Raw genomic sequence first — 12,316 nt, 5'->3', positions numbered from 1 at the left:
ACCTATGCAGCGTTCTGGAGGAGGGGGGGCGCTACCACAGAAACCGAAAATTCTCAGGACAGCGGCATGTGTTCAAATTTCAATCTTAAACGTTCTATTTAATCATAAACTATCTGAAAACAGGGCTTTAAGTGTAAAATACCGAACTTGTCCTTTAACCCCCGATACACAACACGCCACATTGAACAGGGATGAGTAGCGGGGTATAGGTACGAAGCACGTTAGACATATCTAGGCTATGTAGACATATCGAGGCTTGACAATATGGCGCGGGAATCGTGCCTAAAACCTTCCGACCGTCCATCTGATCAACCAACCGATCGACCAACCGAACGTCATACCACCCGCCTTACTTACATGTATCAGAATAATTGCCTTTTTATAAGCAGCCTACATATACCTACATGAACTTACACGTATCCAACATGTGCCCAGAATTGTTGCAACATGTACTTATTCTGTTGGAACATGATGGATACATGTAGGCTTGTGCTGAAACATGAATACATGTAGGAACACTGTACAATGTTGAAACTTCATTAAATGAACATTCATTAGTCTATTTGTGTCGTTATTAGTGACAAGCTATTGCTATTGTTGCTTAAACTATTATGCGTAATAACCATCGGCAAAACAGGACTATAACCAATTATCTGCGAGATATGAGAAATGCCATAGGCTGGCCTTACCACATTTTCTCTTTCTTACATCAATAGCCTACTACGTTATGGAAGCATATGAGCCCACTTCAAATCTCCAAATATGTGATTATGTATCCTAGCCTATAGGCTAAGTTTAACAACGTTTTATGGACAATATTCCTCAGACTGCAATTTGAATAGATTTTGCTGTGCTGTACTATAAAAGTAGACCTACGGCCATTTCTTAAGAGTGGCTTGAGATTAAAATAGCCTAAATACTGTAATGTTGACACTAATAAAGATACGTTTATAAGTAGGCTAACAAATGAAAAGTGTTTTCAGCTGAAATGGCATGAAGGCTATATGTGGACCGCCTGGCCCTTTGAGCAAAACATCAGCAGACAGAGAAGCCCTCAGTGTAGCAATGCAGACTGTTCAGGGGAACCTGCTTATCCAACTGTGGGTCGCCAGTCGAACTGACAGGCTTATCATAAATTCGCATTTATTTTAATTTGGCTATAGGCTACGATTAAAGTTCCTATGGTTCACAACTAGGCCTACTCGCAATATGCTATCGACACTAGTACAAAACCACAATTTGTAGCCCTATTGGTCATGTTAAGCGTTACTTGCAATGTGAAACTAAAATCTAAGACAGTAGAAAATTATGTTTTTAATTTAATTAAGTCTTTAAACATAATTTTCTACTGTCTTAGATTTTAGACAAACAGACAAAATGCACCAAAAACAAAACCTCCGGAGAGCTACACTTTTGTTGTTGCATGATAAAGCAATGAACGTGCTGGTAGGCGTTTGACATGACGTTTGATGGATCCACCAGATGGTAGGAAGGGAGGTTTTTGGCATCATTCCCGCGCTATATGACAAAGCCTTGACTCAGGTGTATAGGTTAAGTGATACTACGATTGCAGTTATGTGATATATTTGTCAAACTAGGCTTTCAGCTCAGATCTATGCGCGTTTTCGGTGTTGGGGTTGGGATGATTTTGGCCAATCGTGTAACGTGGAGACGCACAAGACCGCCTCTATTTTATAACAATTACTTCCGCATTCATGAGCGATAGCTTAATCTACACTGCGGTGATTTTTTGTGTCTAACCTTTAACATCAAATAAATCAATTGTCATCAGTTGTTGTATGGTATGCACGTCCATAGTGGGATATTTGCACGCACAGCACTATTAAAGCGCATTCGAGATCCAAAATGTTAGTAGAGGCGGAGCTCACCTGTCAGATATATGACAGAATCCTACACGTGAGAGAACTTCGTTTTTAAGACAATTGATTGACTAATCGAGATTCGTAGTACACCCCACAGCTGAACACATGACAGTCCAACATCTGTGGGGTGTACTACGAATCTCGATTAGTGGGTTAGCGAGGTATGTTGCGCTCAAAGCTAGGCTATGCTGTGACACGAAAGTGGATCTGTTTTAGTGTCGCTATATCACCATGGTATCTTATGCTGTCAACCAAACCTGGTCGGGAGGAGGTTATGTGCTAAATTATAGCTCAAATCGTGTAATCTACTGCACACTGACCAATCAGTTGTCTTAAAAACGTGTAGGAGTTATCTCACGTGTAGGATTCTGTCATATATCTTGCAGGTGGAACTCCGCCTCTACTAACATTTTGGATCTCGAATGCGCTTTAATAGTGCTGTGCGTGCAAATATCCCACTATGGACGTGCATACCATACTACAACTGATGACAATTGATTTATTTGATGTTAAAGGTTAGACACAAAAAATCACCGCAGTGTAGATTAAGCTATCGCTCATGAATGCGGAAGTAATTGTTTTTAAATAGAGGCGGTCTTGTGCGTCTCCACGTTACACGATTGGCCAAAGTCATCCCAACACCGAGAACGCGCACAGATCTGAGCTGAAAGCCTAGTTTGACAAATATATCACATAACTGCAATCGTAGTATCACTTAACGTATACCCCTGAGTCAAGGCTTTGTCAAGCCTCGATATGTCTACATAGCCTAGATATGTCTAACGTGCTTCGTAGTATACCCCACTGATGTCATTGCCAGTCGTTTGAAAACCCACTGAAGAGGCACATGAATCCATTCTGAAGACAGAGATGAACTGATGGCATGCATAGTATTTCAACAGTTCTCAGTTTCAACAATATAGCCTTTCCTCCAGTCTACAGTGGTCATGGTTGTAATTCATGGTGAGGACAGTGGGGACATGTCTTTTCCGATTACTTAAAACTGTCACCACCAGTACTTTGATAGTAATTGTGTACTTTTAAATCACAAAGAGATTGCAACATTACATTGTTTTCATACAAGTTTTTATTACACTTAAAAACACCAACACTAACTATGCCTAACAACAACAACATAATCAACAACAATATATTAATAATAATAATAATAATAATAATAATAAAAAAAAATAATACAAATTAAAACTGTACAGACACTGCAGAGCCCTAAGAGACCTTGATCTTGTCAGTGGAGATGCACTGGGGGGTTTTCCAAGTACGTGATTTAGTGACAAACCTGGGTCAGTTAACTCCGAGTAAGTGGTAAACCTTCTAATAGAAGAGCTGTATGGCTTCATTCTCCTAACAAAACAATGCCACAGGGCTCTTGTTGTAGGAGGTTTACCTTACTTTGAGTTAACTTACCCGTGGGGTGTACTACGAATCTCGATGAGTGGGTTAGCGAGGTATGTTGCGCTCTAAGCCAGTCTATGCTGTGACACGAAAGTCAACCAAACCTGGTCGGGAGGAGGTTATGTGCTAAAGTTATAGCTCAAATCGTGTAATCTACCGCACACTGACCAATCAATTGTCTTAAAAACAAAGTTCTCTCACTTGTAGGATTCTGTCATATATCTTACAGGTGGAGCTCCGCCTCTACTAACATTTTGGATCTCGAATGCGCTTTAATAGTGCTGTGCGTGCAAATATCCCACTATGGACGTGCATACCATACAACAACTGATGACAATTGATTTATTTGATGTTGTAGGTTAGACACAAAAAATGACCGCAGTGTAGATTAAGCTATCGCTCATAAATGCGGAAGTAATTGTTTTTTACTATAGGCGGTCTTGTGCGTCTCCACGTTTCACGATTGGCCAACGTCATCCCAACACCGAGAACGCGCACAGATCTGAGCTGAAAGCCTAGTTTAACAAATATATCACATAACTGCTATCGTAGTATCACTTAACGTATACACCTGAGTCAAGGCTTTGTCAAGCCTCGATATGTCTACATAGCCTAGATATGTCTAACATGCTTCTTAGTATACCCCACAGGTCTGTCACTAAACCACATACTTGAAATACTCCCTTGTAGTGTTTTGTGTATGTGTATGTGTATGTGTATATGTATGTGTATGTGTATGTGTATATGTATGTGTATATGTATGTGTATGTGTATGTGTATGTGTTTTGTGTATGTGTTTTGTGTATGTGTATGTGTATGTGTATGTGTATGTGTATATGTATGTGTATGTGTATGTGTATATGTGTGTGTGTGTATATGTATGTGTTTTGTGTATGTGTATGTGTATGTGTACTGTATGTGTATGTGTATGTGTATGTGTATATGTACCTTGTAGTGCTTTGTGTATGTGTATGTGTATGTGTATGTGTATGTGTATATGTATGTGTATGTGTATGTGTACCTTGTAGTGCTTTGTGTATGTGTATGTGTATGTGTATATGTATGTGTATGTGTATGTGTATGTGTATGTGTATGTGTACCTTGTAGTGCTTTGTGTATGTGTACTTAAAGGAAAATTCCGTTTTTTAGCACTTTAAGGCCCTTTTCTGGTTTGTTTTGGATAAACTAGAGTCGTGGACACCGACATTTTGACGATTGGTCCTGTCTCGACTTTTCTGACTCGCTTTGAATCGCCTTTTCACCTCTCAGGGTGGCTGGCAATGGGCATACTGTAGTAGGCTACTCAAACATGTCCTAAAACAACCCTTAACGTTCGTTTTCAAAACTGTGCAACTCACCGAGTGGTTAGTGGTGTTCGTTGATGTTCCAAAACAAGTAGCGTAGCGAAATACAGTTTCTGTCGTCTTTTATTTGGCATTTTAAAATCCCATTGATTTCTATTGGAAGACTCATTGCACGTTGCGCCACCGTCTATGCTTCAGGTTCAAATACGAATCATACATTGCGCCGATATATTTGCTTTTAATAGTCAACGAACTCCACTAACCACTCGGTGAGTTGCACAGTTTTGAAAACGATCGTTAAGGGTTGTTTTAGGACATGTTTGAGTAGCCTACTACAGTATGCCCATTGCCAGCCACCCTGAGAGGTGAAAAGGCGATTCAAAACGAGTCAGAAAAGTCGAGACAGGACCAATAGTCAAAATTTCGGTGTCCACCACTCTAGTTCATCCAAAACAAACCAGAAAAGGGCCTTAAAGTGCTAAAAACCGGAATTTTCCTTTAAAGGAAAAATAAGTCAAGTTTGCACCACTAGAGGGCGCTGAATCCCCACATTCATGGTGATGATCGCGGGGCTCGTTTGACAGGCTGACCACACCACAGATCATGTCATCAGCAAAGCAGCTGGAAGCTTTCTGTGTTTTTGTGAGTTTTCGTTCCATCCAGCACTCTGTAACATGTCTCCTCATAACATTCTTCCTCGTCGATGATGATGTCACTCTCCCTCAAAGCAGCCCTTACATTACGTTGCCACAGACAGAAATGCCAGCCTGAGGCCTCTCAGCGGGCACCAGCCTCCTCTGTGCTCCCTCACCCTGTGCCTAAATTGGAGCCTGAGTCCTGAAGGTCTCTGGATTTTTGTGACGTCTTTATGCCAAGACCCTGTGGAATGCCAACGGGACTCTCCAGGGAGGTGGAGGGTGTGGGGGTGGACATGGCGGCAGGCAGCACTTTGTCCTCTCAGACTTAAAATGGAGGGAAAAGAAGATGTGCAGGGCTCTATGGAGAGCTGTATGAGTAGAGATGTTACATGCAGAAACATGGACTGACACTGGTAGGTCTCGAGACGGCCTCTGACTTCTCTCTGTCCTTCAGAGAGGCCGCTGGTCCCTGATAGCTGCTTGGCAGGCCGACAAGGTCCAAACCGTGGGTGGCTGTAGCGGAGGGTCCGGGGGTTTGACGGTTCCACCTTTACTCGTCCGTGGTTGAGGGTTCCTGTCAGTATCTGCAGTGCTCGTCTGTCGCTGTGACTATGACGTCCATCCAGATCCGCATGGCCTCGGGACTGGGAGCCACCAGGTAGAAAAGTCGCTCGTAGGTTTTCACACAAAATGTCAGACTTGGTCGTGGAGACTGTGAGACGGCGAGGGAGGGAGAGGGGCACAATAAGACAATATTCAGCTATCAGTCACAGATGAAATGTTAAACAAGTATACTGTATAATTGTCTCATATTAAATACCGTACAACTGGTCTATGCCTTTTGTATTTGTATATTGTATACATATGGAGTTGATATAGTCAAATCCACTAATGGAGAAGACAATGCACACTTTTGTGTGAACAAAAGGAAATCAATGATTTACAATAATTAAGGAACTTACTGTGGTGGCTGTGCGTAGGTGGTCATAATACACTTCCTCTATGGCCTGGAAATAGATAACACCCTTCAGCTTCTTCTCATCTTGGTCTAAGAGAGATGAAATGGACAGATGGACAGACAGAAAGAGAGAGAGAGAGAGACAGAAAGAGAGATAGAGAGAGACAGACAGAGAAAGCGAGAGAGAGAAAGGCCATAATGAATATAATAGACTATAGAAGATGTGTTTACACAAAAACTCTTGACAACCATTTCATCCATCCACCAACACACACACACAATTACACTTACACACACTCACACACACACACACACATATACACACACACACACACACACATGCAGCTTTCACAGTGTAGTAGGCTAATCACACACACTACACACACACACACACACATGCAGCTCTCACCAGTGTAGTAGGCTAATCACACACACACACATGCAGCTTTCACCAGTGTAGTAGGCTAATCACACACACTACACACACACACACACACACACATGCAGCTTTCACCAGTGTAGTAGGCTAATCACACACACTACACACACACACACACACACATGCAGCTTTCACCAGTGTAGTAGGCTAATCTGCGATGGTCCAGGTCGAAGAGGAACCACCTCCTCCTCCAGGTTTTCACCCGCCCACCACGCTTGGTCAAGAAGCCTCCACAACGCCGTGGCAACAGCCTGACGCCCAAACAGTTGGTTATGCCGTGCCCCAAAGACTCCACATGGGCATGGAGGTCAAAGTTCGGCGAAAAGGATAGAGGAACTCCTTGCTAGGAAGAAGAGTGACAAAACCTCCTTAGTTTAACTATCTGAGCAGACTTCAGTCATAGTCAATCTGATTTGAAGCCAATACCTTTTTAAGAAATGATTGCTATCATTTTAGTCAGTGTATTTATCTGTTGCATTATATCTCAGTCTTATCTCCCAAACTAGTTTATCTGCTCACATCAGCAACTGAACATTGAATCAGATAAGGACAGGCTTACTGCTTAGATAAAATTGGCTACATTTGCACTTTTTTTACAAACCAGCAAAAAGAAAGCTGTTGCTGACAGTGGAAGAAAAAGTCTTTATTTTCCTTTAATTCCAATGGAGGGCTGTGTGCTGACTTCCTGATTGCCCTGATGTTGGTCTTCTGTGTTTGTAAATATTTGCTGATCTGATGGCACCAGGATGGAACCCTGAGTGCTTCCATCCACTCAGAGAGGCTTAATCTACTAGTTAAGCTAATGCTAAGGCTAAAGCTAATAGTGAGTGTTCTGTGCATGCTCCACCCACTTAGAGAGGCTCCATCTGCTAGCTAAGCTAATGCTAAGGCTAAAGCTAAAGGTAAGTGCTCTTAGCATTTTCCATCCACTCAGAGAGGCTCCATCTGCTAGCTAAGCTAATGCTAAGGCTAAAGCTAAAGGTAAGTGCTCTGAACGTGCTCCATCCTCTCAGAGAGGCTTCATCTGCTAGCTAAGCTAATGCTAAGGCTAAAGCTAATGGTGAGTGCTCTTAGCATTCTCCATCCACTCAGAGAGGCTCCATCTGCATGCTAAGCTAATGCTAAGGCTAAAGCTAAAGGTAAGTGCTCTGAACGTGCTCCATCCTCTCAGAGAGGCTTCATCTGCTAGCTAAGCTAGGAGTAATCACGGAAGAAACGTCGACACATCGGTATAGTAGCAGATAATCAGGCAACTCCTGGTGCACTTACAAACTTTCTAATGCCTCGTTATTGGACTAAAGGTCATAGTTGTACTACTGCAGAAGTTTCGTACCATTCAGGGCATTATTAGTGGGGTAATTTACGAGATAAAAGTTGGTTCCATCACGACTGCAGAACGTCATTAGTTTCTGACAGCGTTACTCGACCAGGGTTGGACCTAGGGAAAAAAGGTTCTGGGAGGGTGTTTGGCTCGGGGTCATGGTGCAAAGGACCCTAGGGTGAAATTACTCCGAACCATCGCTTTAATTATTACCCTTCTCATACATCACACGCATGTTAATTATTACCCTTCTCATACATCACACGCATGTTTGTTATTTTTTACCCTTCTCATACATCACACGCATGTTAATTATTACCCTTCTCATACATCACACGGATGTTTTACATGCTGAGCGTAAACCGGACAAACAGACCCAAATGACCCACACAGAGTGACAGCACATGTGCGACCATTGAGGACAGAACAGCCAAGCTTGATAAACACATTTAACACGCAAAATCAATTAGGAGTCGACCAAAGGACAGCAGGACTGATGTGAGAATGAAGAGAGAGAGAGCAGAGAAAGAGTGAGAGAGAGAGGACAAGAGAAAGAAGGATAGAGGGAGGGATAGAGAAAGGGAGAAAAAAGAAGAGAGAACATGAGAGAAAGAAAAAAGAATAGTAGAATGAGCGAAAAGAGAAAAACAGAAGAGAAAATAGAAGCAAATGAATAAGACAGACAGGATGAAAGAGAGGGAGAGAAGAAAGAGAGAAGGAGTAGGTACCTCTGGTGAATTTGGGAGTGGGTTGCTGAGTGGGAGCTCCCGTGTGTCCACCCCTGCAACGACCTCACACTTGGTCTGATCTCTCTCCGCTGTGTCCACCCCTGCCACGACCTCACACTTGGTCTGATCTCCCCCCGCTGTGTCCACCCCTGCCACAACCTCACACTTGGTCTGATCTCCCTCCGTGCTCAGGGACTCCACATCTTGCCGAGGCCTCTCCTCTACAGCCTGCCTCCGCCATTCCTCCTACACACACATACACACACACACACACACACACATACACACACACATAAAACAGCGCTACATTATGATCACTTAAATAACCTGAAGTGTGTTTGCTCTATGATTCCTAATGGTCTTTTTAATGTTTACTGAGGTACGGTCAGGTAGGCACATTGTACTAGTCACAGGCCATATTGCAATATGCAATACTATATCTCACGTCAGATCTCTTTAGATGAACAGTCATACAGTAAGTGAATGAAAAAGAGAACAAAGAAAGAAAGAAAGAAAGAAAGGAGACTCACCCTTTCCTTCAGTAAGCGCTCCCTCTCGGCTTTTGCCTCACGGAGTTTCCTCTCAATCTCAACAAGGTCAAGCAGACCTAAACTGGGACTGCAAAACAAGGAACAGCTTCATTATGCACTTATTTAATCACAGACACAATGCACACACACACACACACACACTATACAAACAGGAACACACACACACGCATAAACACATGCAAGGTATAATATCACAGAATCTAGTTTATCCATCCATCCACCCATCCAAAGTACACATTAATTATTTGACATATTTGTTTATAATCATATATATAATCGTCCATGTGCAAATACCAATGCTATGGACTGCTATGTGCATCTGTTTCATTTGGCTAAATAATGGATTAGATTCACAACTCCTAAAACTGTAGCTTCAAAACACAAATAGATAAATGCAGTCTGGTCACTCCAGCTGAATAAAACCTGCTTTACTTCTCTCTTTGACTTTGATGGGACCTTGTCATAAGGCCAAGCAGGAAATGCATTGAAGCTTTAAACTAAGTTTTCATTAAGACAGAGCGCACAATCATTTTCCACACCCATGCACAATGTGCTGAAGCTCACCACACAGGCATTTCAAGCTACGTGCCCAACAGATGGTAAAACTAACCACAAACTTTCACCTTTCACTAATCACAGCTGACTGAACACAGTATAAATGATCCAACCTACCTGATCCAAAAAACAGCCTGTTTCTACACACTACGACTACAGTATGTGGCAACTGCTGTAAATCTAGCATTAGGGCCTTCAGTCAGGTAGATAGCGGTTGTAACTAACGGCCAGGGAGTTCATTTGAAAAGATGAACCTGTTTACTGAGACCTTTGGGAATGTCATCATATCATTCAAATGAGAACAGAAGAGTCGGCACACATTCTTTTTTTCCAAGCGCAGTCTGGGCATGAGTCTTTCACCATTCTTTAGCGGTGACACCGATGCACTTCTAACTGGGTGCAATCCCAAACTCATAAATGTGCGCTCAGCTGAGCCGTGCCGTGCCGTGATGTGCCGTACACGCTGAAGTCATTCAGCAGGTAAATGATCTCTGCAGGCTTGCAGTGCTGTGCTGTGCTGTGTACGCTGAAGTCATTCAGCAGGTAAAGGATCTCTGCAGGTGTGTGCTGGCGTGTGCAGAAGCTGGGTCTGGAGCTCACCTGGCGAGCAGGTGTGTGCTGGCGTGTGGCGAGCAGGTGTGTGCTGGCGTGTGGCGAGCAGGTAAAGGATCTCTGCAGGCTTTGTGTGATGGCTGTGCTGTGCTGTGCTGTGCTGTGCTGTGCTGTGCTGTGTGTGTGTGTGTGTGTGCTGGCGTGTGCAGACGCTGGGTCTTGAGCTCACCTGGCGAGCAGGTGTGTGCTGGCGTGTGCAGACGCTGGGTCTTGAGCTCACCTGGCGAGCAGGTGTGTGCTGGCGTGTGGCGAGCAGGTGTGTGCTGGCGTGTGCAGACGCTGGGTCTTGAGCTCACCTGGCGGCGCGTGAGCTGCTGGCGCTGTTGCAGGGGGTGAGGAAGCCGTTGGTGTGGTTGTGGTTGTAGGCGTGCCGGTGGCCGTTGGTGGCGTGACCGTTGCTGTGGCGATGGGAGGTGGAGGAGAGTGGCCGCGGAGGGGTCAGCATCTCTGGGGTGAGGCCGTCGCCATGCATCCTCCCCATCACTGCAAAGTGAGAAAGTGAGTGTGTATGAGTGTGTGTGTGTGTGCGTGTGCGTGTGCATGTGCATGTGTGTGTGTGTGTGCGTGTGTGTGCGTGCGTGCGTGCGTGTGTGTGTGTGGAGGAGAATGGGGCAGGGTCAGATCCCACATAGCTGATTCTTATCTTATCTATTATCTTTCATCTGGCTTATGCAGTGCACAGACCAGGACATATTCCCACAGACCAGGACCACTGACCATGTCTAAATATGTATGCACAGACCAGGACCACTGACCATGTCTAAATATGTATGCACAGACCAGGACCACTGACCATGTCTAAATATGTATGCACAGACCAGGACCACTGACCATGTCTAAATGCACAGTCACATGCCGATCCTTTTTCCTCTCTCTTCCTTACATTTCTTCCAGTTTTCTTCCGTCAGATGCTCTCTCTCTCTCTCTCTCTCTCTCTCCCTCCCTCCCTCCCTCTCTCTCTCTCCCTCCCCCTCCCTACCCCCCCACCTTCCCACGGAGCAGTTCAACAGGGACGCGCTCGTAGGGACAGGTGAGCATGAGAGGGACAACAAGCCAGAACAGGACTCCTGATCCCTCTGCTCTTCTCTGGAAGTGCTGTCATGGCTCAACCAGTCGACCCACTGGCTCATCCGGTCCATCCTGCTCTCACTTCACCTTCATTTCGCGACACACCTTCTAAGCGCACTCACTGGCCCCCCCCTGCCAGACCGTGAACTACACACCAAAATGCTGAGGAACAGATAGTGAGGAGGGCAGCAAGAGCCGCCATCTATCATGCATGTTGTTGATGAATTCTGAGGTCATTTCACTTGTCCCATGCCTCCTGTTGTCTATCGGGTCCTTTGAGTGGGACACAATAGTCTCCCCGTGATGCGGCTGCTCTGTGTAAACTCTGGCAGTTTGCTTAGGGAGTGTGAGGCAACTATGACTTGCAGAGCAGCTGACGCCACATCCACAGTTTGCCACTACCACATTCACATACAGTCAAATATGATGTTTAACAAGCTGTGGTCATATATGTCCAACATGTCTTCTGGCTCCACAAATGACACATCTCAGCACGAACACAGACTACTCGCGGCTTTGACAGATGCAGAGTTTAACATGGAGGTTTCTCACTCACCCTGAACTGAGAGGGGTCTGTCCGAGATTTTGCCCCGATGAGGTGGACGTCTGCGGGGCAGACTGGCGGTCTCCTTGCTGGTCTCCTGGTCAACACCGTCAACAACAGAGAGTTATTGGTAAACGCACAACATCAATCACAGGCCCCTGAGCTGCGTCATCACTGAGACCTTCATGAAGCAGTGTGCTTTATAATGAGCCAACGCATGCATTGTATGGCTGAAGGCCATTTGCCAACTTACCTGTGCTGTTTTGTGAATGGTCAGTGGGGACATCGACATCATGCAGGGG

The 12,316-nt window shown here is 44.5% G+C and overlaps 1 protein-coding gene across 4 annotated transcripts in view; it reads right to left on the bottom strand.

The window, feature by feature from the left end:
• Positions 1 to 4,604: 4,604 nt before the first annotated feature.
• Positions 4,605 to 12,316, bottom strand: part of phldb3 (pleckstrin homology-like domain, family B, member 3) — a 28,836-nt gene continuing 21,124 nt past the window's right edge. For 2 of the 4 annotated variants that reach the window (XM_076279690.1, XM_076279691.1), the window contains exons 8-15: positions 12,268 to 12,316; positions 12,027 to 12,111; positions 10,699 to 10,885; positions 9,215 to 9,302; positions 8,685 to 8,930; positions 6,771 to 6,978; positions 6,201 to 6,286; positions 4,605 to 5,950 (exon numbers count right to left, since the gene is read on the bottom strand). The exon at positions 12,268 to 12,316 is cut by the window's right edge and continues 53 nt beyond it. In XM_076279690.1, coding sequence (XP_076135805.1) covers positions 5,816 to 5,950; positions 6,201 to 6,286; positions 6,771 to 6,978; positions 8,685 to 8,930; positions 9,215 to 9,302; positions 10,699 to 10,885; positions 12,027 to 12,111; positions 12,268 to 12,316 — 1,084 coding nt within the window. In that variant the 3' untranslated portion in view covers positions 4,605 to 5,815. Of the gene's footprint in view, positions 5,951 to 6,200; positions 6,287 to 6,605; positions 6,979 to 8,684; positions 8,931 to 9,214; positions 9,303 to 10,698; positions 10,886 to 12,026; positions 12,112 to 12,267 lie in introns of those variants that run through there. The other 2 variants (XR_012986193.1, XR_012986192.1) reach the window with 2 other exon arrangements.

This window comes from Alosa pseudoharengus, unplaced genomic scaffold, assembly GCF_046254945.1.
Source record: "Alosa pseudoharengus isolate Yale_2024_CS ecotype anadromous, Long Island Sound unplaced genomic scaffold, YU_APseudo_1.1 YU_APseudo_1.1_scf_12, whole genome shotgun sequence".
In the NCBI taxonomy this organism is placed as follows: domain Eukaryota; kingdom Metazoa; phylum Chordata; class Actinopteri; order Clupeiformes; family Clupeidae; genus Alosa; species Alosa pseudoharengus.
The sequence above is the reverse complement of the archived record's forward strand: the minus strand, read 5'-3'. Positions and strand labels throughout refer to the sequence as shown.